We start from the raw sequence: 26,757 nt of genomic DNA on the forward strand, positions 1-26,757 counted from the left end.
AAAATGACACACTCCTCAGAGTTGTGCCTCCTTAAATACTCTGGCCGATCCTCGACACGAACTGGGAGTCAACCAGAGAGTAAGAGAGAGACGCTGAGCTGCGCAATCGTAATCGTAATCGAACAATGTTCTGGCTTTGTTTTTCTTAGTAACACTTAGCGCACTTTGAGCTAGCAGTGGCAATTAAAAGGCAACCGAGCAGCCAAATTAACGCTTATGGTCTCCAGTCACAGACACAGGTAGACTCGTCCAGTCCAGTCGAATCCAGTCCGCCAATCCGACAGTCTGCGACTGTGATCGCGACCGCGACATCGGCTGCGACTGCGACACGAGTTGAGCCGAATCAAAATGCAATTGTGTTTCATGAATGTAAGTGGATCTTGCTGGCTGCAGGCTACAGGCTGTAAAGACTTCGGACAACAGTCAGCGGCAGGTAGCTGCTCGCCTTTTTAAATGTGAAAGGAAGTGCATATAAATCCTAGCGCCAGCCATAAAGGGATCAAGCGCGCCGATCTCTCGCTTGTCAGTCGTGTCTTGGTCGCTTGGTTCACAAATGTGTCGCTAATTATGCCTGAAAATGCGTTTTATTGATGCAATAGAAATAATGCAATGTAAATGCGATTTGCGGTGCAGGACAATGCGACTCTCTACCCGACGAGTCTATAATTATCCGGCGCCTCTAATGATAAATGCCACAAACCAACCAGATGTGGCAACTAAATGGCGAGCTTAAGAGTTTCTAACCTCCTCGATTAGATAATTTGAATATAATGACAGCATGAAGGGGTCTCTTCAGGAAGACTTGACTTATCGACTGAGCCTCTTCTATATTTATTCTTTTCGAATCTGATCTTTTGCGGCAATTTGATATTCCACTATTTAGATCGACCAAAAGCATTGATAAGACTCGCACTCAACACAGACGCCATTAGATGGCTTTGTTTGCTTTGCGACTTAACCAAGCAGACGGCTGTCGACTGACGACTGACGATTGATGATTGAAGTCCCATCGAAATACGACTGACTACGGAGTAAAGATAAAGACGCATGTCATTTTGACCCAGTCAGCGTTGCAACGTCGCGTGCCTGTTTGTTTGTCTTGTGTTTAAAATGTCGCGACTACTCTTTACTTGTAGCCAAGTTGCTGCTTTCCGCTGTTTTGATAGAGCGGAAGTGGATTTGGCAGCAATCTTTTTGTTTACACTGCCAAAGGATTAAATATAAACTATTTATGATTTTGGGAAGTATTTTTGTACCGATCCCTAAACAATCGACTTTACTTCGGCTGTTCATAATATTATAAAGCACAGTAACGAATACAGAAAAATTGTCATAAAAAAGGTGTACCAAAATAAAAAAATTTTATATTTATTTTTGTTTTGAATTCTGAGTTAAAAGTATAAATTTTTTCCAAATTTATCATGACATTTTGTCAAAACTTCGATTATTTTATTTGGATTTCAAATAATAATTTGCAATATTATTTATTGAACTTTCAATTTCTCTCTCTCTCTCTCTCTCTCTTGCTGTAAAATTTTACAAGTTATTACATCTAAGTTGTTCATATAACTTAATACAAATTTAAATATATATTCATAAACTAGAAGAAACTATTTTATAGTGTTGTTAACTATTTTTAATGACTATATAAAATACAATAGAATGGATTAAATGGGTTTTCTAAAACAGAAGACATCAGAGCTGCTATAAACAGAATATAGATTGTTCGCAGGTTAGTCTTTTAATACTTCTCTTACAATATAAAGATTATAAATATGTTTTATTTTAGAACTACCCTCGTAATTTGTATCAATGTTTGCTGTAGTGCAGCATCCCCAATGAAAATTCGGTAAACTTGACAATACGGTATCTGGTTTTAGTTAATTCAACTCTCGAGCACGAGAACACTGAGTTCCTAAGGTTTTGCTTTGTGTTGGGCTCGTGAATTCGGACAACTTTTGACACTTGAAATTAGTTCTCTAGCTTGTTTCCTACTAGTGTGTATGTGTGTGTGTTAGTATCTGCGTATGCGCATGTCCAATTGCCAAAGTTATCTCTCTTGGAGAGAGTGCAAGAGAGCAAAGCCAAGTTCAAAGGGTATTCATGGCAACAACTTGTCTTTATTGCACAATCATGGATTTGTTTGGCAATAGCACTAATTAAACACGCATGCATTATTCATATTAAATGGACGTATAATCGAATGAGTTGGAACTGATTAGATGGCTACATTTACTAGCTGAAAGAGGGCCATTTGACAGCATCCACTCTCTCACTATCTGCCTAGGAGAACGTCTCTCCGAGAAGGATGCTCGCTAAATATACCAAAATATACTATGAGTGCTCTATGAGTGCAAGTGCCATGAGCATTTGGGTCTAGGGTATGAGCAGAGTATGCTGTTATTGTTTTTGTCCTGGTTGCTAAGACAATAATGCCACGTGCATTCGCACACACAAAAGCGTAGTCTCTTTTTTATGAACGAGAAACGCAGAAAGCAGAACGCAGAGCTCGTGGTTTTAGTCTGTTATGGTTTTTTCACTGGAGCGTGTGTCGAGAGCAGCAGCATCAAGCATCGAGCTTCGAGCATTGCCCGCATTTGTTCCTTTAACATTACAAGTATAAATATTAATATGTATTACATAAAGACGAGCGTATTCGCAGCTCGCAATTGTGTCTGGGTTTTGCCCTCCAATCTTAAATCTTAATGTGCCTCATCCGCTATGCCCCCTTCAACCGCCCACGAACTTGAAAGCGATGATAAAGAAAATTGTGTGAGTGTAAATTGTGTTTGTGAGTGTGTGTGTGTGTGCTCTGATGCGATTACTTTTTCGCATATCAAAGTAGATGCTGGAATGTAAAATATATCAACAAGTATTCATGTTCTTATAACTTATTTATTTGTTTAACAAACTTAGATATACATAAATTAAATACATCGTACTATAAATATCTGTTTACATTTAATACACAAGGTGAGTAGAAGAAATTCCTCTATTCATTCGAAAAAATAATAAATATACAAAATAATAAAGCTCTTTGTGGCAGTGCATTGATCCGTGTTCGCATTTGTTATTCGATATACGATGTGCGAACAGGCCTTACAATTTCTCTCCACTGAGATTGACAATGTTGTAGTAGTTGTGGTCAGGGAAACGCTCCAATTCGATATAGTCCATTTCGGTGTGCAGCAATTTGTCGAGCATTTTAATTATTTCGGCAAATGTGGGTCGCTCATTAACATCGTGCGACCAGCAGTAGTACATTATATTGTACAGCTCCCTTCGACAATGCTCGGGCTTCTCCAGGCGATACCCGTCTCTCACCTGCAATTATTGGTAGCACACATTTAGATGGTTGAAATTAATACACGAATATCGTATGCTATGTATGTGCTTTTATATATTATGCAGTAGCTAATTACTCACCTTGCGCATTACATCGGCGGCGGAGATGCCTGGATACGGCGTTGAGCCTAAGGTCACGATTTCCCACATTAGTATGCCAAAGCTCCAGATATCCGATTTAACGGAGAATATGTTGTCATACAGTGACTCGGTTGCCATCCATCTAAAAAGAGTTTTTTTAAAGAGTTTTATTTTTAGAATATTACATGAAGGAAAATTTGTTTAAGAAAAGAAAATAATACTCTATTTAATTGTACTTTATGAGACTTTAACTCTAATATTAAATCTTTAATGGTTAAAAATACTGTTCTTATTATTTGTTCAAAACAGTTAACGTTGTCGACATTCTAGCAACTAAACAAAATATATAAATTATAGTATGAAGTTATTTAATTCGACCAGTAATTCCCAAGAAGCGTCCAACAAGATTAGGGATCTGTATCAATATGGATTCCAATAGTTTGAATACAAGCTGACATCTAGAATGTGTCGCTTTAGTAAACAATGAAAACAAACTGATGTACATATGTATGTATGTATGTAGTTGGTCCGGTTGCCAGCCTATTCCAAACACTCGTATAGTTTTTATGGAGTCTACTGCTTGTGTGACAACCATCAAAATTATAGTACTCTGTTAAACGAACATTGCTTTGAAGTATATATTGTGCACACATAACTTATAAATAGTACACGCTGTATAAGTTTTATGGCCTACCTTATTGGCAATTTCCCCTCGCTCTTCCGCTCATAGATTTTTGAAGTGATGATATCTCTGGCAAATCCAAAGTCAGCGACTTTGCATACGTGATCATCAGTGATTAAAATATTACGTGCCGCAAGATCGCGATGAATTATCTGCAATAAATTATTACAAAATAACAATAAGTTATATCATACGTTAACAAAATTTTTTTACTAACTGAATATTTAAAAATGTTCTAGTGTTATTTATTGAGTAAATATTTTAAATTTTGTAATTTTAACTTACGCCACGTGAAGTGAGATAATCCATTCCTTTGGCAACTTGATACATGAATGATGTCAAATCTGCCGATGTGAGAATGTTTGACTTTCCGTGTGTATTTCCATAATGTCTGCCAATCGATAGAGAATATATTAATTTAAATTCATAGTAAGATAGGCAAATTTACCTCTCGGCTCTGGAGTTTCGCAAATACGTTTGCAGCTTGCCCCGATTCACAAATTCAAGGATAACAAAAGTCGGATCCTTGTCCGTGCAGCAACCGAGTAGACGAACCACATTGACATGAGCCTCCAAAGTCTTCATCACCTGAATAAAGCATTAACATATTCAATATAATAAAGATACTATCAATAAGAACTTATCGGATTATCCCCACAATTAACTTAATGATATCATAAGGCTTCAAAAGTCAAAGTTTCACACTGCAATAGAGTGAAAGGAAGGACTGAGAAAACCAAATGAGAGCTTACAGTATATATTTTACTTGTTTGCCAATTTATTTGACTATTTGCCAGAGGGAAAACTTTTGAAATAAATGTGACTCGCTAACGAAAATTACAAAGTTTGCAAAATGTAAATAGTTATCGATACAATTGTTGGCAAGCACTCGATTGCATTGGGGAAATGAAAATAATTGAGATTGGAGTAGAATTTATTGGCTTCCTTTCTATTCCTTTCTCTCTCTCGCTTTCGCTTTGCCTTTGCAACGCAACCCTGACAGATTGCCCTTAACAATTTGAGGTCAAAAAATGGATATGAATATCCACACAGCATGTGGATGATGATGATATTCTTATTCATATTTCCCATATTCATATCTGTGCCTTTTGTGGACAAATTGCAAAACGAACGTTGGCTAATAAAAAGAGAGCTGAAAGCAAATTGGTAACTTGCAAGTTTTTGGCACATAATTCTTGGCTTGAATGGCAACTTCACGCGAACGATGCATCCATCTTGTGAGCAACAGGGGTCAGGTCAAGAGGACTAAATATACGACGACGACGAAGACGGCGGCGATAAAAGGAGTAGACAGAGGACAGACGGCAGGCAAAAGGAAACAGGAAATGGGAAGGAGTTAAGGAAGGTAGATGGCGACACAATGAGCTAGACCCAAAGCGGAACTTCGACCGCAAACCGCAAAGTTGAAGTCAAGCCGAATTGAGCACAGACAAGGACCATTAATAATTTTTCATTGTTGTAAAATTAAAGTGCAATTATTCTTGTTGCCGGGGTAATCCGCAAAACATGATATAGTATAGTAAGGCCACATCCCAGTGCTTGTGCTTGTGTTTGTGTTGTTTGTTGTTGCTGCGGGCGAAGCAGCAAATGCGGCTTTAATGATGAAGGACGCAACTTAAACGGCAACTCAACACTCCTCTAAGTCAAGGCATATGCCATAATACTACAATACTCGTATTCGCCCCAACAGCATAAAACAAAAAGAAAGTCACAGTCACAGGCACAGCCTCAACTACAGCCACAGCTAGAACTCTCCTAGTAATCCACATTGCCTGCGGCCAGCTGAGCAGCATTCCGATTCCGAATGGCATCCAATGCGCAGGTCCGTCCACTCAACGAGAGCAATTCGATGCGAGGATGCTACTCCATTCAGAAAAGGGACTCTGTCGAGTTGTCAGTGGCCAAGCCAGCAACAGGAATCAGTTAGTGTCAAGGCGTCAGAGCGCAAGGACTTCACTTCACGCTTCTATCGTATTCGTATTCGTATCCGTATCTCGTCGCTGTCTGTTGTCGACGCTTTTTCGCTGATTCATACACAAATTTTTATAATGCGCTAACGGAAGCACGAGTGAAATTCGCCAGCCAGCCAAATCTGTCTCCTGTCTCCGCCAAAATTCATTGCTCAGCTGCATGACAGTGTCATCTGTGTTGACGACTGACAGTCGTCATTGCTCATGAAAATACCCGAAAACAATTTCATTTTCATCAAAAAACAACTGAGATTCTGAAATGGTGGAACACTTATTCATTTTATACGTTGTGTTCGTGGTGTTATAATGAAGTTTGCAATCATATTTTATACGGAAATATGTCAACAATAAAGTGCCATGTGATAATTACAATGGTTTCCCAGTGCTGACCACAATTTCAATTTATTGCCAAGGCCCCCGAATGTAATCGGAATAATAATAATAATAATGCATATAACTCTCTCGCACTTCGGCACTTTATATAAACGCACAAAACATTAACACACCGAGCGCACAATATGCTCAGAAACAGGATGAACGCATAAATTTATAATAATGTCGCCACAATAAACAATTTCAAATGGGATGCGAGTGTAAAGGTATTTACCCGAAATTACATCTATCGTTATAAATTGAAAGCTATACGATTATTATCCGACATAAAGCTGATTACATTTTATGTTTTATGCTTTTGCTCTTGCTCTTGCTTTTGCCTGCAGGAATATAAGTGGCTGGCTGGGCTGTTGGGCCGTTGGGTTTTCAAGCTCATTTCCCAATTTCCCAGCATTTCCGCAATTAATTTAAGATCAAAAACCGAGCAGGCAAATAAACATTTGTTTTTCCTGTACCACGGTTAGCCCGAGGCACTTGGTACACGGATGTCGTTGAGCCAACTTTTTAATTAATGTCTGTGTGTGGGTTACAAATAAGCCAAGTAAACAAATAAGCAAAGTCCAATAAGGTTTTTTGTTGTTGCTAACAGGTCAACAATTGGAAGTTCGGTTTTTCTTGTTTCGAAAATCATTTTGAAGTGGAAAGTGTTCAGCACTTTTCCAACTTTACGCTGATGCATTGGGAACGAGTCGACGAGTTTTAAAGCGAGCCATTGAAATGTGTGTTTAAATTCGCATTAAAGCAAAACAAAGCATTCGCACACACACACACAGACAGACACACACATTCGACTCTCGACACAGTTGCGTTGGGAAAAATGATGACAGCTGTTCCTTGGAGGACTCTCGCAGCATCGGAGCTGGAGTGTTAAAGTCTACAAGTTGCATGCTACTGAAAGGAATTCTTGCGAAACTTTTCAGCATCGTTAATTTTCAATTTAAAAAACTTTCCATCTAACCGAAAAACTCAAATGCCAGGCCCTGCCAACTGGCTGGCTGCCTGGCTGTTTGGCTAGATGTTTGGCTGTTTGGCTGTTTTGCTCTTTAGCTGGCAAGCTCTCAGTAACCCAGTTAACGAATGTCAGCCATCGAGTAGCAAGGAGTATGGAAGGGAAAAGCCAAAAGAGAAGTGGCATCGAGTTAAAGGAGACACGCAAAAAACACAAAAAACAAAGTGCACAGCAAAACAAGCAACAAAAAATCAGCCACTTGCCATTTAACCAATTTAAGTTTTAAACATTTTTTCTTGCCGTAATTTTCCTGATAACTGAAATCAGTAGCGAACAAATCTTCAAGAAAGAAAAAAGGGATAATTGAGACGCAAGATGGATGATTTTGGGACTAAAAACTTGCCAAAAACTTTACCTAAAAGCTACTTGGATTTAAAGTGCATTCAGTTGGTTGACATATGATGCTTACCTCCAATTCGGAAAGTAAATCTTTCTTTTCAATTTCAGCTGCGCTCTCCTTGAGCGTTTTCACAGCAACTGTGGCGACATCGCCCGAACCTAAAAAACGCAAACGTAAAGGAATAAAAAACATATAAATTGCATGAAGCCATGAGATTCATAATCTGCTTGAATCATTCATATCGCACATACTCAATCTGAGCGTGTGTGTGTGTGTATGTGGCAAGGACTTACCATCCAAGTCGGTAGCTTCGCAACGCCAAACTTGCCCAAAGGCGCCTTCGCCCAATATGTTGAAAAACTTCAATCGATGTCTTGGGAATTCCCATTGATCCGAGTTAGAGTCTGCACCAATGCCTTCCAATGCAGCAGCAGCTCGACCGCCAGGTAGTGGAGCACTCGGATTCGAACCTCCCACGACGGATGCGGCCATTGCTGTGTCGCCGCCATTTGCGGCACTTGTTGATAGTTGCAAAGTCGACTATGTTGTAATCGCAATGGATGTTCCCCATTGTCGTTGTCGTTGTTGTTGTTGTCGGTTGACGATTGACGGTCGCGTTGGCGATTGTGTTTGTGATATGGTTGTGTTTTGGCAATAATATTGCGGTTGTCATATTGGCGAAATAGAATTGAAAAGTGTTTGGCATTTATTTAACAATGTCTCTCGCATTAAGGTACCACAAAAGCTCTATTAATAATCTGCATAATATTTTATGGGAATGGCTGAATTATTGCCAAATATTCATCACTATTATGCCCAGTATTAATATTTTATCTCAAAAGGGTAAGCAAATTCTTTACTAGACTCAGAATTGCTTTAAGTTTATTTAATCCCTCTATTGATAATTAATAATATTTTGTGGGAATGCTGAAGTTATCTCTAACATACATACATATAGGTGTATAGAAAATGAAATGAAATCGGTGTATTGAATGGAAAATCTATTCTATTTATTTTAAAATGTTATCTTCTGAGTCTTTTCGCTATTATAACTCTCAATTACTACTATTGCTTGACCAATCATTATGCTCAGTACTAAAATTATATTTATAAGAGGCATACTTTTTCTTTTCATAATGTAACTTAGAAGTATTTTAGGTTTTTTTTGTGCATTCCTGAAAGAGTTTATTGCTCCGACGAACTCATTATCAATAATGAGTAAACATTATATTTCTGGGAAAAAGTGAAGTTATCGGCATGCTCATCTACTATATCTCATACACTGTCTATACAATTGAATTGAATACAATTTAATTTGAAGCGTTTAATTTATTATCCTCACAAACAAATTGTTCATCGCTATTGGTTTGGTTTGCGTTTGTTGATAAATAAAATATATTCTCTAATAATAATTTGTGTACACATATTTTAGTATATTATTATACTGTGAGCCTGCTGCCTATTAGGTATAGGTATAGATAGGACCAGCTGCCCCTGTTCGGGGCAAAGCATAGACTAGTGGAGGTCTGTAGCTGTACCGGTGTAGCGTATCTTCGTCTCAGAAGTCGCACAGTAAGGATGCATTTTTGGCGAAAGCCAGCAGCATCCTAGGTGGTAGCCGTGAAACGTCATGAAGATCGTTGTGGCACGACGATATTTCAGGCGGAGACGAGATAACGCTGGACATCTACAGAGAAGATGCTCAAGTGTTTCCTTAACTCCAGACTCGTTGCATTTCCTGCACTGATCACTGTTCGTGATACCCAGCTTTACAGCATGGACAGCCGACAGACAGCGACCAGTTAAAATGCCTCGCATTAGCCTCCAGTCTTTCCTTGAAAGCTGCATGACGAATTTGGTTAAGTTAATGTTTATTGAAGCACACATCAGCCTTGTAGTTTTGCACGAGTTGGTATTGCGCCAGCTTGCGTCCCACTGACGTCTAGAGCACACTTCAATTACTCTGCCTAGAGTTCGCAAGGAAATCGGAACATTGCACATGTTACCGACATCGAGCCCAATCCCCTCTTTGCTGCCTATTACTACTATTGTATTTAAGAAATTGATGAATATGTTTATGTTAAATGCATGATACAATTGAAAAATGTCTTGAACTTATTTTATGATACATCTCGTCAATCCTTAAGGGCATCTCCCTTCTGTTGCTCTCATTATCTATTGATAATCAGCACAATAATTATATGTGGAATGCTGAATTTATGGCCTGACCAATCAGCCAAATATTTATCGCAATGCCCTGTAGTAATATTGGCTTTAAGTAGGGTATGCTGTCTTTGCTCCTGCTGGAGCTTAAAAGTGTGTTTAAAAATGTATTTTGCATAAAGAGCATAATAAATTATCTGTAGCAAAATTATTCATGTAAGGAGGGATACGCTATTTCCATACTTGATGACTGCCGTCAATCTTAATTTCATATGCGAATTGATGAGGTAAAGACTTTGCGAAGCAGTCCCAAATAATATCTGCAGTTGGTATCTCGGAATGCAGCTGGATGGCAATTGATAGAAATTGCGCTTCCTTCTAGAGATGGTGAATCGGGAACGACAGAATGCGAATTTACAGTTGTGCATTTGCATATTTATAACAATGTAGGATGCGAGAAACACAGCTGCCATGTTGCCAGCTGCCTTGTGCAATGTATGTACAATGTTCGATGATCAATGGTGCAACATGCAGCGAGCAGTGTGCAACGTGCTGAATATTGCCGCGAGCTACTCGTACTTTAGCTTGTCAATCCGGCGACAATGGATGACAGGTCGACAGCGAAATCAACGTGCAGAAACCGAAGGAAGGAACATTGAGACAGACATTTAAATCTGTGCTTCGGTATCTGTCTTTTCGATATCACATCTCTCTCTCACTCTACTATACACTATATACTATATGCCTGTCCGTGCTGAGGAGCTGACAATTCATCCCCTGAAGTACTGGCAATATGATTGTGCTAGCTTATCGCTGGATACCTCAATAAGTGCTTGTGAAATGGACGCATAAACTATTCATCAACTCATCAGCGAACTGAGAGTCTCCAGTTGAGTGTAATCATATAATTTCTTGAGACGTATCTAGGACACCCAGGATAACCAGCAAAAGTACTATTCTTACCGTCATTGCGAGCTGCTGTTCACGTTCCCAGGGCACATAACGATTGGCAAAGGCGACGGGTCCATTCCATTGCTGCATCACCATTGAGTTGCGACTCTCGTCGGTGAGTGTGCTGCTCAGTTGGCTGGGATTGGACTTCTTGGCCAATTCCTCCTTTTCCTTGGACTGCTTCAGCGTTTTACTGATGGCGCACAAGCGACGTCGAAATAGATAGCCGAAAATAATGACAACAACAGCCAGCAGGCTGCAAACTCCAATGATAATGGGAATGGAGGAGGATTTGATGGTGAACAGTGTGATGTTGCCCACGTTGCTCTTTTCCTCTTGAGTCGTTGTTGTTGTCTCAGTCGTAGGCGAAGGCGCCACAGGATTGCCGGAGGTGTGATTAGCTACGGGTGTCAGTTTGGTACGACTGCGAGGCGTTGTCGATGTTTCACCGCCGTTCTCAATTGCCTCGGGCTGTCTCTGCTGTTGCGGCTCCTCCTCCTCCTCATCAGGTGTGGAAGATGGTGGCAAAGGAGGTGGAGGTGCTGGGTAATGATTAGCATAAGAAGGCAGCCCAAAATTGCCAGCATTATTCGATGGAAACCCGGGCGGCAAATTGAGGCTGGGTCTCCTATGGGGCAGACCGTTCCTAATGGACTGCACGCCAGGCAGTTGATCAAATGCGGGCAGGAACTGTGAAATGTTTTGTACGACCTTCGAGATGGAAGGTGGCGGCCGGGATCCGAAGCCTTGGTAACCGGTGCTCTCCCGTCGTCCCAAAATATTGATGAAAACCTCATTCTTTGCCGTGTAGCGTCCGTCCGAGACAGTTACGTAAATCAGAAAATTCTCACCGGCCTGCAAAAGTTGAATAGCATACAGATTATTTGATACAATTATGAATTGCTTTACTTACTCGCCCCTTCAGACTCTCGTTGAGGTAAACGACACCTGTGTCCGGATCGATGCGAAAGGGTATCTTGGGATTCTGTTGATTAGAGCCAGTTGGATTGAGGAAGCGTGGCTCTATGCCAAACACCAGATCATCGCCATCGGCATCTTCGGCACGCACGCGTTCAATGACCTGATCCACCTGCTCCTCCTCGGAGATCCGCCAATTGCGTTCACGCACATACAGAATCGGCGGTCCATTTTGTTCCTGTGCAGCGACTGAAATCATACCATAAATATAAACGATGCTTCATTGTTCAGGGACAACTTGATTGTCACGCGATACACTTTCGATTTTACACACACTTTCTCTTGTACTCTTGTCCTACAGCCTCCAGCTTGCTGCTTGAGGACCCTCGCAGCGCTTGGCATATCATATTCACACAACTACATACATTCCGACAAATCGATAACGAATTACATAATGATTGAGTAAGGCTGTGTATACATATATACGGTATGAATATATGAGTGTATTCGCTCATAAATAACGTAACATGCATCTGCGCTCATACTACACTGCTCTACAAAGTTGTAAAGTTTGTCGTTACCAGAGCAAAGAAATACTACTAAACACATTTACCCAAATTAAAAGTCAACACAGTGCAACTTCCCTAAAGCGATACACAAATTTCGTATTGCGTATTCCCTCTTTCTCTGCTATATTTATCGGGAAGAGAACAAAAGTTGGTCTTTAAACAAATATTTAAGAGTGTAGCAAAAAAATTAAATAAATAAATTCATTTGTAGTGTAGCAAATATTCTTTTTTAAGAGCTCACTGTATGTTGAAAAACTTGTCTTGAAGCAATCACTTAAACTTGCATTTCAGTGTCGTCGGTTCATCTGAGTTATGAGTCACAGGGTCCAAAGTTAAGTAACGTTTAAAAGCCAAGTGAGAAAATGACCAAAATGGATATCCATATGTTAAGTATGTTATGTATATCTCTTTTAGTAAAGGGTTCAAACTATTTGAAACAAGCAAGATGTTACATAAATGAGAGATTGTAAGCTATAAAATCTCTGTTTTGTATTCCCTTAATAACCCATAACTTAGCTCAACAATTTATTTTAATTTTTAATATAAAGTAGTAAAATTTTCCCTTTATTTAGTTGCAGTTTTACGACAGCATAATTTACCTAAGTGTCTAACTTAGCCAACTATAAATATTATGCATCTATCTTAGTTTGCAGCTAAACGAATTATGCCGCATTTAATGTCATTACTTAGAATCTGAGATAAATATAAAGAAAAACAAGGGAACTGCTCTCGACATTTCTGCGCTGTAAAGTGCTTCCGCATACAAACTGCAAACTGCAAACTGGAAAATGTTTCCATCTGCTGACTTCAGCATTATCAATATTATCACAACTAAGTGCCCTGCGAGTAAGTTTGATTTAAGTTGCAGATACTTTTCATGGGAGACAGACCACTACCACTAGTTGCACAAAGTACATGACTTAAGCAAGTGCGCAACGTGCAACTTGTTGACGCCTAAAGCAAATGCCAAAGTGGAAATGAAGATGGGGTTCAAGATTGCCGGGGAGCGTGCTCTGGGTGAACTGAAGTGGAGTGGAAAGTGAGAAGTGGAATGGAGGAGGAGGAGGAATGTGTGTGCGCAATTGAAATCCTTTTCTGACCTGCTGGAGACGCTTAGTCCCAATGATAGCGTACAAATTCACAAGAGTCTGTTGTTAACCATCCTGAAAGTACTGAGATTTCGTAGTTGATTTCAGTACGCTTTGGATTTAGTCGACGAAACGTGATACTATTTGCAACTGGCGACTGGCATCTGGTATCTGGTAGATGCCAATTGGCAGAAGCTTGTGCGTTGAGAGTTCACGTTGTCCGTGTGTAAATCGAACCGGTTATGCAGTCAACAGTTGTATCTTAGCCACATTTGCCAGACGACCTTCAGATATTCGTCGTTGTTCGTGAGCTTGAGGAGTACGCCTGTAAGCGAGCTCTCTTCTCCGACTTCGAGCAAAGTGTATTTAAATTGGCGAGAGAGCACTTTTCGAGTAGGAGATCAAAACTTTGCTCCGCTCTAGTCTCCGGGTCTGTAACCTTAAACCGGTTTCAAAACACTACGACTACTAAGTTCATTTGTTTGTTTGGGTTTTTTTTTTGCTGCACGATATTGAAGCGGATTTATTTACTATCAAGCGGATGCTACTGTGATTTTATTGACGTAAATAAATAAATAGTGACCTCTTTTTGATACTTTAAACATTGTTTGGACATAAGAAATTAAAAACTTATGAATCATAGGAGAATAATTTAAGATGTTTCTGGTAACTAGTTTACTTTTCTATATTCATTGCTTATAATATAAATGAAAAAATGAAATGGTATTAAATAATAATATTTTACTGCGAATATTGCAATCTTGATTTATAATTGCTCCATTAGCTGAGTAAAAAATGAGTTATTAACATTTTTATATGTATTTGAAAAATGCGACAATCGGTCATTGTTTACTCCAAACTAAGCAATCGCTACCGGGTCAATGAATTGCTTTGTGTCACAGCTTATCGAATAATTGGCATTTGCGGCATATTGTTGGGGCGTTTTGGGGACAGACAATAAGACTGAAGACTGAGGTATTCGACTGGGGCAATTATCATTACTCTTGAAATCCCACACCAGAGACCATCGGTGGGCGATGTTGATGCTGGTGAATCTGAATCAGTGACTGACTCTGTTCAAGCAATTTGCTGGAAATGAAACCAAAATCTGACATTTACCTTGACCGTGACAAGTTGTCAGCACTACACTGTTTTCTGTGACTTCGTCATCGCATGAACTGTGCCAGGTTAAAGTGCAATGCACTGTGAGTGCAACTATTTTGTATACTACTCTATGCCACTTCTCCCTCGAGTCCCATTAAAAGCAGCAGCTTGCCTGCATTTGAGTTAATGCAGCACAAAGACCTTGAGCCAATTTACCAAATGGCAATTCATTGCACGATAAGGACAAAGGCGAAGGGCTGCACATAATTCCATTAATAGCCCATAGAAAACAACCCCCTTCTGACTGACTGGCATCCCAACGTGATTGCATATTCTATAGAAATGTGTGCTAATCGCCACTTAAGTCCTTCTACGTGCATCAGATAACCCAACCGAGTGTGTTGGATGCTGCTGTTCTTTGCTGGGGCTAAACGTATATACGAAATGTTTTAAAGGTACCAATAACATTTTCATTTGATTTGAGTGATTGCGAGCATAAAAAGCAAGATAACCTGTCTGCCGAATGACGAGGACTAAAAAACCTTTCACTGTAAAGTTATTAACAACTTGTTTAGCAAAAATTTTTGAAAGGATGTTTATACTATATAAGGTTTCTGTTAAGCGATATAGTAATCTGAATTAAGCCAACTAGTGTGTGTGTATAGAATGATACATCAAATATTTGCTGTTCTTTTGTAAGGTTATTTATACTAACTGATATATGTATAAACTACGTAGAATAAAACGACTTCATTGCAAGAAATATCAGGGTCTGGAATAACAATTGTAAGTTCAGGTATCGTTTGGTCTCAAACGAATACTTCAATATGAAAACAAGATTTTCAGTGTTATCCACGCAAACTTTTATAAAACTAGTTTCAAAACTTAGGAAGCTCCTTCCAAAAAATAGCAAACTCGAAAAAGTAAATCAGGCTTAAGCTCATCATGTTGATGTAAAATATTCAAGTATTGAATAATATAAATAAGACAAGAATATATAAGTGTGAGTAACTTTTGGTGTAAAAATCATAATACACTTTGCTGGAATCTGAACATTGAACTTTTGACGTGTAACATTTAAGTTGGGAATTTAAACTTACCTTGATGTGCGAAAAGCAAGTCGATTGTTGCTGTTACAACCACGAAGGTGAAAAGTATACTCCTCGATGTCGGAGGCCTCGGGTCTCTGCGCTTACAGATGAAATGCCGCCCATGGGGATGATCCATTGTGTAATCAACCGCCAAAGCGGCAAGCCTGTCAGTGAAACCAAGGACACAGGCACAGAGTTGAAATTTTAATTAAAAAGATACATATACAGTATAGGGCAGTAGCATCGTAGTCGCTTTTCGAAAGCGACCGAAAACAAGACGGAGCAACTGGAACCCGAGAACCGTGCACAGCCATAAACCAATCCGAAAATTATTCTTTTGGCCACGAGTAGTGCACTGCGATTGCCGCTCTCTTCATCCGTGGCGACTCTTCGACTGACCGCGACTCGTGGTCATGCAACATAACGACAACAACAACAAAATAACAACAACAACAACTACAGGGACACAACAGCCAGACAGCCTTATGCAACCGACAAAGGGAATTTCAATTTGGCAGGTGTTTGGCCATATCAACATTGGTATTAAAGTCAATTTGGGAGGTCAGAAGTTGTCAGCCATAAATTGAATGGTTATTGAATAACTGTGCAGTGGCAAGTCTTAATGCGAATGAATGCAGTGAATGCAAGAGCGAATCATCAAATTATGTGACTCGTGAATCTGTGGCGAATAAGTCGATTTTCGATACATATTCGAATTCAATTTAATCATCGAGTATTTCGTTTGCACTTGACGTTGCTCACTGCTCGCTGTTTAGCCTTCAACCAGTTCAACGCATGAAGCTGAAAGAAAAGCCAGTTAAGCCATTGATGAGACCTAGTCGGAGAGACGCACACACGTCCAACTGGGCTTGTGGAAAATAGTCGTCGTTGCCGCAGTAAACGGTGAGAGGCGAGCGGAAAGCGGAAAGCGGTCTGACGATTTCTCTTTTGGTCATATACGGCTGCATGGCGCAATCGCTGGGCATACCCAATGAGTATTTGTTGTCGTAGTCGATGTCGATGTCGATGTCGATGTTGTTGTAGGAGACAGGCATATCAAATTCGTAGGCTTAAGGGAGAGAGCCAAGTTTGGTTGGGATTTCGCAACTTGCAGCAAGCGACGCGTATAGAAATTACTTTTCTAATTGCACTCCAACTTTCATATTGGTTTGCGTGAAATATCACGCGGGTATCTGTTGTATCTCTATTCACTTTAACAATTATCGTAACTTCTCGCGATGACGTCACTCCCACTTATGGGCAGCATTTAAGTCACATACACAAGCACACGCACATAAATTGTAATTCGAGTATTTAATAAAATATTTTGAATGCCGCTCACAAACAACGTTGATGTCCAACCACATTCATATTCACATTCACACCCTTTCGATTTGCAGTGAAAGAAATAACACACACATTCACTGCGAGTTACGTTTTTGCATGTTTCAAGGAAATCTCTTCCATTATATAAGATATCTTTTCCGTTTTTTTATATATTCCATAAAATTTTGTATTACATTATATGTACATATATTCTCACAAAAACACATACATTCCAGTACAAAGCAATAGAGGAACTGGTATATAAATATGTAGTATCCACAAAACTTTCTCGATGTGCGTTCCAGACGAAGTGCGTTCTACCGAATCACGAACCACGAAATTCGAACAAACGTTGCGAATGGCAGCGCAGTGCTTGGGCGACTGATTCACGATCAGTGCACGAAGCTTTGTTGGGAATACGAAAAACTTGTTTTCAACCGAAGAAACAACGAACTTTATCCCAATACGTTGCAGAGAGAGCGGGACTATGAGCTTGAGGTCTTCTCTCTTCGATTTACTCTTTGCAGATCAGTGGCTCGCACACTGAAATTCTTTGATTACGCTTTAAGAGCTTAAAAGTCTCTTTGCTTGGAAATCAGCTGACTGAAATTGCTCAATGAACTGCTTAAATGATCAATAAACAATTCCAAGTAATTGTTTTTGTACTTTACTGGTTTACAAATATAAATATTAATTCGCAAATTATTCTACAAAGGTGCATTTGTTAAAATTAAATATAAATTCACAATATAATGCATTCATTTCATCACTTAAGTACTGTAACAGGTGTATGCCGGTTTCATGCTACACAGTTATCGACAAATTCTCTGCAGTGACTTGCGCATGTTACGCATGTCTTTCATTAAGCACATAATCAATTGGTCTTCATTAATACATAGTAGATACGAATTGCGTATGCAGAATTCACCTGCAAAAATTATTCAGTGATTTCATGGTTGATAAATTATGCCATCTGCACTCTGACGCAAACTGCACAGTGACGGCTATAGACAAGTGTAGGCGAGATCAATGGCGAGAGAATTAAATACTACATATTAATGCAGCAATTGACCTCTGTCGCGACAGAAATTATTGTGTGGTATATCATGTTCAATAGATAACATTGCATCATACATACTTTTCTTCAACCATAGTAGATGCTACAGTGAAATAAAAAAAATTTTAAAGGAGTTTTTACAATATTAATTTATTTTATATTAATAGGGTATTTCATAGTTAAGCTACTTTATATTAATTATATTTATTTATTTTAATCAATACATTTATTAATTGTATTTATTTTAATTCGTAAATTAAATTTAAATTCTTTATCTTTAATTTATTTTGTAAGATTTAGGGACTTTTATTTAATACTTATACCTATAAGCTTCTTGAAAGTTGTTGTAATAATCCTATTTTAAATATTACAAGTAAATTGATTTCAATTGCGACAGGTCATCATCCGCTTTAAATAAAGCATTCAATGAAATAATATATATCTTTGATAAGATAAATCATAATAAACTTATATACTTTTTAAATTTTTGTTTACAGGGTATTTTGTAGCTAACCACTAACACGCACAACAGTTTACATTTTAATATCAGTATTAAGTATAGCCCTGTGATGAATAATATATGTTTTCTATAAACTGCTCTAATGCATTGTCCCACAGTGGCCCCGAAGATTGCGTTGCCAGCGCAACAGCCAAAACAAATCGCCCAGGCAGTTTTTCTCAATCAGTTGTACTGTGGCAATGCTCGCTCTCGAAATCCGCACATTGCTGCCGTTCCCATCTTGTTTGTGCTACATAGCGAATTATATGAAATTGTCTACTAGTCGCGATTGTGCGAAATGGGCAATTGACTCGTTGACAGTGTTGCCAGTGCACTGTGGAGCTAAACACACACATTTCATGTCAAACACTATATAGAAGGAGCAATAAACTGAACTAAATTAAATAACATCCACTTACATATATATGTTTGCATGTTTGTATTTGATCGCAACGCACACAGAGATGCACCTGATTAGCCCACTGTACAATGACACTACATTAGTCACCCGGCGCGCTCTGCAGCGGATGAAATAGGCCGCCGCACAGTACTCCACGGTGCACGAGGCGACGACACTGCGAGTACAACTGAACTGTCAGTGCAGTATGTATTGTTGTGACGTAAGGTAAACAATTGATTGGCGCGAGCTGCGTTTGCATCGAAGAACTACGAGTATTTATTTATTTTGATTTGTGGTTAACGCTTTTCCGCCTGCTGATAATTACACCGAAAATGATTCCACATCGATATATTATTGATGTCAACAGGTCACAATTCTTAATAATATGCTGTAAAAATAAATGCATTCGGAATTGCAATTTCCCATCACCTGTCTGCGACATTAAGGACTAGATTGTGATTGTGATGATAATATTGATTGTTTACCCAATGCAATATTGATTTAATGTTATCTACACTCACACATGCCCATTAGTGTCGGGATTTACACCTAGTGAATTACCAAAAATAGTGAGAGTGATTTCATTTCAATTTCCAAATGAAAGCATATACTATGCATGTGAATATAAAGCCATACAAATTAATTCAAATGTAAATTAATCATGAACGAGCAATAGTGCCTTTAAATCCGCACTGCATATGATGTACATACATATGTATTCTATATACACGTATCGTTCATAAGTATGAATTAATACACATTTCAGCTCACCACGGATGCTCAACATTGACCACTTTAAGTGTTAAAGGCCTTCGAATGCAATAATGTAGTATTTACTCAGCAGATATGCACTCGCATTATGTGTGAGTGCATAGATGTGTGCAGTCTGTAATGTACTCAGATTTAATAAAGCAAATTGACTACAGCTCTGCAATGGTACTTGAGGATTTATATCTATGTACATTTGTTTGCTAATAGGGTCAAACACCGCGTAGAAAAACTTTTATTTATTTACTTACATCAACTGAGGGTGTCAACTCAAAATTTAATTTAAGGAAAAAACATTTGGGGTTTAATTAGTAAAGAAAAATACACCAAATGGTCATAAACAACTTACATACGATTAGTCAAAAGATATTCATATTTGAGAAAAACAAATCGTGCTGTGATCTAATCGAAAGCTCACAAACGAAAACAAATATTTCACTAAGAAATAGATTATTGAAAAACTTGTTCAATACGACATGCCAAACTTTATACGTAACAATAACAAATATTTGTTTTCATTTACAGATAAAACAGTTATAAATATGAGACTGTTAAGGCGATATTATACCTGATATAGCTTGAATTATTAAATGAAATGAAGGAGCATGATTATGCCCTTAGCAGCCTTTATACATTCTTGCTTATAAACTGGGTAAGTAACACAATTGCTAGTAATTTATTAACAATCAATGTATTGAAGCAAACATACATAATTTTATAGCCACAATGAATTTCCCTCAGGGTATTTTTTAGTTGAATTGTCTATGCATAGAGTATTCGAATTTGTTTGTTAATAATGATAAGAGTTGGTCGTCGTTTTATTGCACTTGCGCTGATAACATTCAGTTCAGGGGAGCATTATTTGGAATAGTAGAGAACTCCAGTTCGAAAGTGTAGCTCTCTGAAGACGCGTCGTAGATTTGTGCTGAAAACGTGTCTATTAATTTTTATTTTGTTTGCAGCATTTATATGTGTTTATTTATTGTAGTAAAGTGAATAAAGCGGTTAATGAATCATCATTAGGGTTGTCAAGTTGAATGTGATTGCTGAAGAAGGAAGAGCAATGTTCTGGGAATTCCGTATATGAGACAAAGCTTCCAAAAACAATTTCATGTACGTGCACACGCATTAATTTCCGAGCATGAACGAACTGATATATTATTAAAGTGTCTTGAGTAAATTCGCTTGAAGACATTTCCAGATGATATTAAAACTTTGCACTACTATAATAAATGTTTATCATCTGAGAAGCTATCAATTTAAATCTCTATACAATGAGATTTATTGTATAAGTGATTAACTGTCAAATTTAATATGTATATATATATATATATACATATATGTATTTGTTATTCTAGAGCTGAAATTAGAAATTCATCTGACAAAGGAATAATCATGATTCGTACGCAAACTTACCGTTTCCGGTGCAATGCAGTTTTACTCATTGCACTTCTACAACTGAGCCAGAATTTAATCGAGATTGATGCCAACATGCAGTTTAATCAGCAATCCGTTGAGGATGAATACTTGGTGAATGAGCCGCAGCAGGAGAAAATCGAGCAAATGGACAATGATGGAAAACTTACTGTGCGCTTGCCATCGAATTCATTACTCAAGTACACCTCCTATAAAGATGTTTCTATACTGCACTTTGAAGTTCCACCCGATTCACGAGCTGCGTATTTCAGCTTTAAAGCCTTCGAAGAATCCAAAAGTACCTTTCGTAAGTTTACACAACGCACTCTCGGTTACTTTGTGGAGCTTAATGTGTACTTTATTTCAGAGAGCAAATGCAAAGTCAAGGACGTAACTCTGCATTTAAAGGCAAACAGTTTCCCTGTGATAAACCCGGAGAATATTACTTTCCCCAAAAACTTTCTCAATTCCGACCAAAGGTAAGTTTAGTATGCAATTATGGAAATAAATTGGGTGTGAATCAAACTAAGAAACGTATCTATAATATTTTGTAAATATATTATAATTTAGCAAATTTAAGTACTTATCTCTTTTTACTAAAAATATTATAAATTAAATTCTTAATTAGATACATATTATATTGTTTTCTCTTTGCAGATTTAAGATATACAATTTACAGTTTCAATCGAATGAGCAACAACAGAGAATTGATATACAAGGTCCGCAGACCGGCAGCTGGTTTGCAGTCGCCTTCATCAGCTGGACGGATCCCAACAACGATCGCATAGAGCAGCAAGGTAAATGCTTCAAAATCTTCTTCTGACTTGATTTGTAATTGACTTCGACGATTTATTGCAGGGCTTGCTGCATCATGCGACACCTTGTTGCTGGCCGAGTTGTCGGTGTCACGTTTCTATCCGATTATCATTAACGATGGCCAAGTGGATAACGGCAATCTGACCAGTTTCCTGGTCCCAAGTCAGCAGCAGGAGTCAAACAATGCGAACAGAAGCGGCAAAAGCCATTACATGACTGCAGTCAATATGAGCCCCGATGAGGACCCCGGTCTTAGTTTTGAGGACAGTCTGCCACTGCAACAGCCCATGCAACAAGATGCAGAGCTGCAACAACTGTATGCCGCATCGTACGAAGATGCCGGGGTTGTTCAGAATTACACACACAGCCATGCACACTCACAAAGGCACACACACTCGAGCAGCAGCCGAATGGGGTCGAGGCCAGAATCTGACAACCACAGAGATAGAGACAGAGACAGGGACAACAATGGCAACACCAAGTCCACCACAAACAATGAAATAATTTACAAGTTCTATGTGCCGGACGACATTGGTGTGGCCACCGCACGCATCTCGTTCGTCGAAGTATGCATGCAGTGTCCCGGCGTCAGCTTTCAGATCCAGGCGAACGCATTCCCGCCCAGCTTCAATGGCGGACTTGGGCCCGGGCTCAATGGTAACGAGCACAACTACATTCATCGCACGGTCATCAGCCCAAATCAGACGGAAGAGATCTCAATTGAATTTTATGTGCAGCCCAGCACCTGGCACTATGCCATTCTCAGGTTTGTTAGTGCCACTGATGAGTTCTGGCCCAGCCTGGTACCTGCCTCGATGTCTGGTCTGGGTCTTAATAAAGTGACAGCTGGCGATGCTGTCACTGCCTCCAAGCGTTACGAGGCACGACCACCACAACCTCAGCCGAAGTGGCGGCAACAGAACCGTACCGAAACCGAGGGCACCGAGGTGCACAGTGTATCGTATTTGCTGCAAATCGATTTCCAGCAATTGGAGCCCCAAGTGGATGCTTCATCCAAGACGCAATCGCAGCTGGTGAACTACAGCGATGCCGAGAATGCTTGGCGACCCAATCGATTTCGTGGCATGGACTTCTATTCGCTGCTACGGCAAAGCTATCGGGAGTTCTTCATGTTCGACTTTGATTTGCAACCGGATGCAAATGGCACAGTTCCCGCACTGCTCAATTTGACAGCCCAATCGGCAGCTGGCTTTGCATTCGAACTGGGCGATGTGTATGACATTGGTGGCACACTTACCTTTGCCGTGTCCATGAAGCACGAGCTGCGCTTCAGTAATGACTTGAAAGCACCACCATCAACGACTTTGCCACCATCCGAGCGAGGCGGCATTCTGGCTGAGAAGCTAGTCTCCGATCTAGATGAATCGACGCTAATTTTGACCCACGATCAACTGCATCGAGTTAATCAAAGCATGCAGATAATTGTCTGCATGCATCTTGGCGAGCCGGGTGTACCCACTTGGCCAGACAAGTGTCGCTATGGCCAGAGACTGATGCATGCCTCCAGCATAATCAACAGCACTGATCTAATGGGTCTTATACATGTGCCTTTTCCTGAGAGCGGCCTCTGGTAAGTGCAAATGAAGCAATGATCGCTAGATGGCGCTAGTACTGCGTTTAGTGAATTTGTACCATAATTGGTACATTTTATGTTAGACGTACATTCAAGGTACATTTTTACTGGGCACGTTATTTCTCATATATAATTTTAAATCTCAATGGTTCAAACACTATTATCAATAGTTACACTTGAAACTAATTTTAAAGAGGCAACTGACAATGGAACAGCGGTGTTTCTTATCCGTTTAATGTTTAATTTATATAATATTAGTGAAATCAATATTAATTAATTGAGAGAGAAAGTGCCATGAATTTGTATACCTTATAAAATTGGTTTCTGAATATGTACCATGTTCATTTTCCAATTGTTTAAATATTATAAACTATTAAAAGTTGGGAAATTGCAAACAAATTTTTTTTAACTTTTCGGGCACTTTTGTCAGGCTTTAGAGACACAGCTACCTTTAAAAAGCTGAAACTACAATTTTCGACGTCTTAAAATAGTTGTGCAGTTGAGCGAGCTATATAATAACATATGTATGTACATATTTTATAGAGATGAAGATGCCTCATTCTGCTTGTCACATACATTTTCGTCTGGCACTAAATTCTATTGCCCTTTTTACCCTTAGCTATTAGATATGCTGCTGTTATGTACTTAAACCCCAATTCCACTTTGATTGCAGGTACGTGACGATGGGCCTCTACTGCCATGGGGCAGAAACAGCTCGCGTTACCATCATCGATAGTGTCAAGGAATTTGTACGTCAACACGCCAGCTTGCTCCGTGATATGCGTGCTCCCTGCTCCTGTGCTGGAAATGCGAGAGCATATGAGAGATGCGTCAGATCGAGTGACTGTTTGGCCAGAATGAATGAAACGGAGACACTGAAGGTCAAGGAATGCATGATGGACTCTAAGTGTACACCCGATTTTGTGGAAATGACAAGACTATTCGAGATACATCATAAGGCGGCGACGGAGCAGCACTTCGCACTGGACAACTGCAATACTTCGGTGGTCTTTTCAATCTCTTCGAGTCCATGTGTCGCCGGTCGATGTGGTCGCTTTGGGCGATGCTATCATTACATGTCCGGCGGATTTGTGTTTTCAACATGCGTGTGCATGAAAGGCTATCGTGGCTGGGATTGCACTGAGGACTCCCAGGTGCCCTCCAGCATATCCATCCTAGTGGCACTGCTGCTGCTCACGCTGAGCAATCTGCTCTTCATTCCCAGCATCTACATGGCATTCAGACGTCGCTACTACACCGAAGGCATCATCTACTTTTTTGCTATGTTCTTCTCCATCTTCTATCATGCCTGTGACTCGGGCGAAGATGAGTATAGCTTCTGTTTGGTCAAGATCGGTGTGTTGCAGTTCTGTGATTTCTACTGCGGCCTCTTGGCCATTTGGGTCACACTCATTGCCATGGCTCATCTGCCACAACACTTTGTTTCTCTGCTGCACATGTTCGGTGCCATTCTGCTGGCCTTTGGCACGGAACTCAACAAACAGAGCCTTTGGGTGTTCCTGGCTCCAGCTTTAACTGGCATCTGCCTCATATCGACCAGCTGGGGATTACGTTGTGTCAAGACTCGCAAGTGGTTCCCGGCACGTCGTTACCTGATCATCTTCATGCCATTTGGCATGGTGCTGGTAATGGTCGGCCTGGTTTGCTATGCCTTTCTGCAGACTAAGCAGAATTATCACATTGTCCATTCCATCTGGCACATGGTCATGGCCCTGAGCATCATGTGCCTGCTGCCCTCTCGCAAGTCCTTTATGCCGAAGTGCTAGCATACGGATTCCTCGAAAGAACTTATGCCCACACATCAGGAGGAGCTTTACATGTGAACCCCACTCATTCTCATTAAAGGTCGATACAGGACTCGAGCAAAGCCACATGCTCATTTGTAGGTCGATAATCATGATAGCTATACAATCGCAATAAACTACAAGTAAATTCACATCAAATTATTACAGCTTAATCATAAGATATAGAATAATTTGCACAACATGCCCTGTACCCTTTAATGAACATAGAAATCATGTATATATAATCCTATCATTCCATTCTCGAGAGCAATTCGATCCGGAATATAATTTTCAAACCTAACGTATAGTCTAGAGGCTAGGCAAGAAACTGAATTATGAGTTAAGGGGCAAATACGTTGAATGTGTTCATGTATTTAAATATACTTATATATAATCGTACATATAGGTATACACATTATATAAATGGGGGTGAGATACAGGGTATCCGTCAATATGGAATACTCTCGACTACAGTCGGACATTTGGATTTGAGTTCGAATATATTGTAATACTAGAAACTAAGAACTAAACTAAATTAAAATTAAGAAATTGTAAGAAACTGTTGATATTTTAGATATGAATGTATAAACCTATTGACGAAGCCTTACTAATCTTAATGAATATCACTTCTTGAAATATATTCAGATTACAAACTACATACATACATACCGTTATGAAAACATACTACTGCGCAGACTGCACATTACTGTAGAACTGTAACCTAACTGTAAACTAGTTAACAGGGCCTGCTTTCTAATTAGTCTTATAAGCAGATACATATATGTAACCTATGTAAACATGATCACGAATTTTAGCGCAAACAATAATATGTCAAGTAATACATAGGTTTGTGTATATACATATGTATACATATTATGTATACTTCTGCATGAGTCTATTAATTCAATTTATCAATGGACATATTAGTGAGCACACTCAATTATTTACTCAGAAATACAATTAGAATCCATGAGAAATCGTCGGTTTACTATCTATTCTATATGACACATTACGTTCCTTTAATTCCTTTCATCACAATTGTTATTTACTAAAACACATTGTCGAAAGGAACAGAATATGTATATTTTCTATAGTATCTCCAACGAAATATGTATGATTTATATTTGTGTTTAATGGAAAAATTGCATTAAAAATATGTGAACATAAAATCTATTATTTTACTATTTAATGATTCCTTAAAATTACAGCAAATATCATGGGCAAATTGTGAACAATTTAAATTTTTAAATTTGGAGAACTTTAAATGCAGCATTTTTTAAGATCAGATCTTCTAACATAAAATACAATAATTCATAAGGAGACACCTTGTTTGGTACGAGTTTTCTTCAGC

General features: G+C 39.1%; 2 protein-coding genes across 4 annotated transcripts; one reads left to right on the top strand and one right to left on the bottom strand.

Moving 5' to 3' along the window:
• Positions 1-2,881: 2,881 nt before the first annotated feature.
• On the bottom strand, positions 2,882-17,450 carry LOC117573660 (tyrosine kinase receptor Cad96Ca). Its single transcript, XM_034256988.2, has 11 exons — positions 17,281-17,450; positions 15,735-15,889; positions 11,869-12,122; positions 10,968-11,810; positions 8,135-8,381; positions 7,911-7,999; positions 4,557-4,696; positions 4,394-4,499; positions 4,121-4,260; positions 3,427-3,568; positions 2,882-3,324 (listed from the first exon to the last, which is right to left on the bottom strand). Coding segments are annotated over exons 1-11 (2,343 nt in total). The 5' UTR covers positions 17,283-17,450; the 3' UTR covers positions 2,882-3,099.
• LOC117573659 (uncharacterized) lies at positions 6,328-26,577 on the top strand. 3 transcript variants are annotated; one of them, XM_052007814.1, is made up of 8 exons: positions 6,328-6,698; positions 20,301-20,427; positions 20,497-20,888; positions 21,134-21,498; positions 21,559-21,670; positions 21,849-21,988; positions 22,050-23,598; positions 24,275-26,577. In XM_052007814.1, exons 4-8 carry the CDS (start codon positions 21,171-21,173, stop codon positions 25,386-25,388), a joined length of 3,243 nt encoding a protein of 1,080 aa, XP_051863774.1. In that variant the 5' UTR covers positions 6,328-6,698; positions 20,301-20,427; positions 20,497-20,888; positions 21,134-21,170; the 3' UTR covers positions 25,389-26,577. The 3 variants fall into 3 exon arrangements, with proteins under 3 accessions (XP_051863774.1, XP_034112878.1, XP_051863775.1); XM_034256987.2 differs by lacking the exon at positions 6,328-6,698 and having other exon boundaries at positions 20,247-20,427; XM_052007815.1 differs by lacking the exons at positions 6,328-6,698; positions 20,497-20,888 and having other exon boundaries at positions 20,247-20,427.
• Positions 26,578-26,757: the final 180 nt, after the last annotated feature.

The sequence above is a fragment of the Drosophila albomicans genome, chromosome 2R (genome assembly GCF_009650485.2).
Source record: "Drosophila albomicans strain 15112-1751.03 chromosome 2R, ASM965048v2, whole genome shotgun sequence".
Taxonomy (NCBI): domain Eukaryota; kingdom Metazoa; phylum Arthropoda; class Insecta; order Diptera; family Drosophilidae; genus Drosophila; species Drosophila albomicans.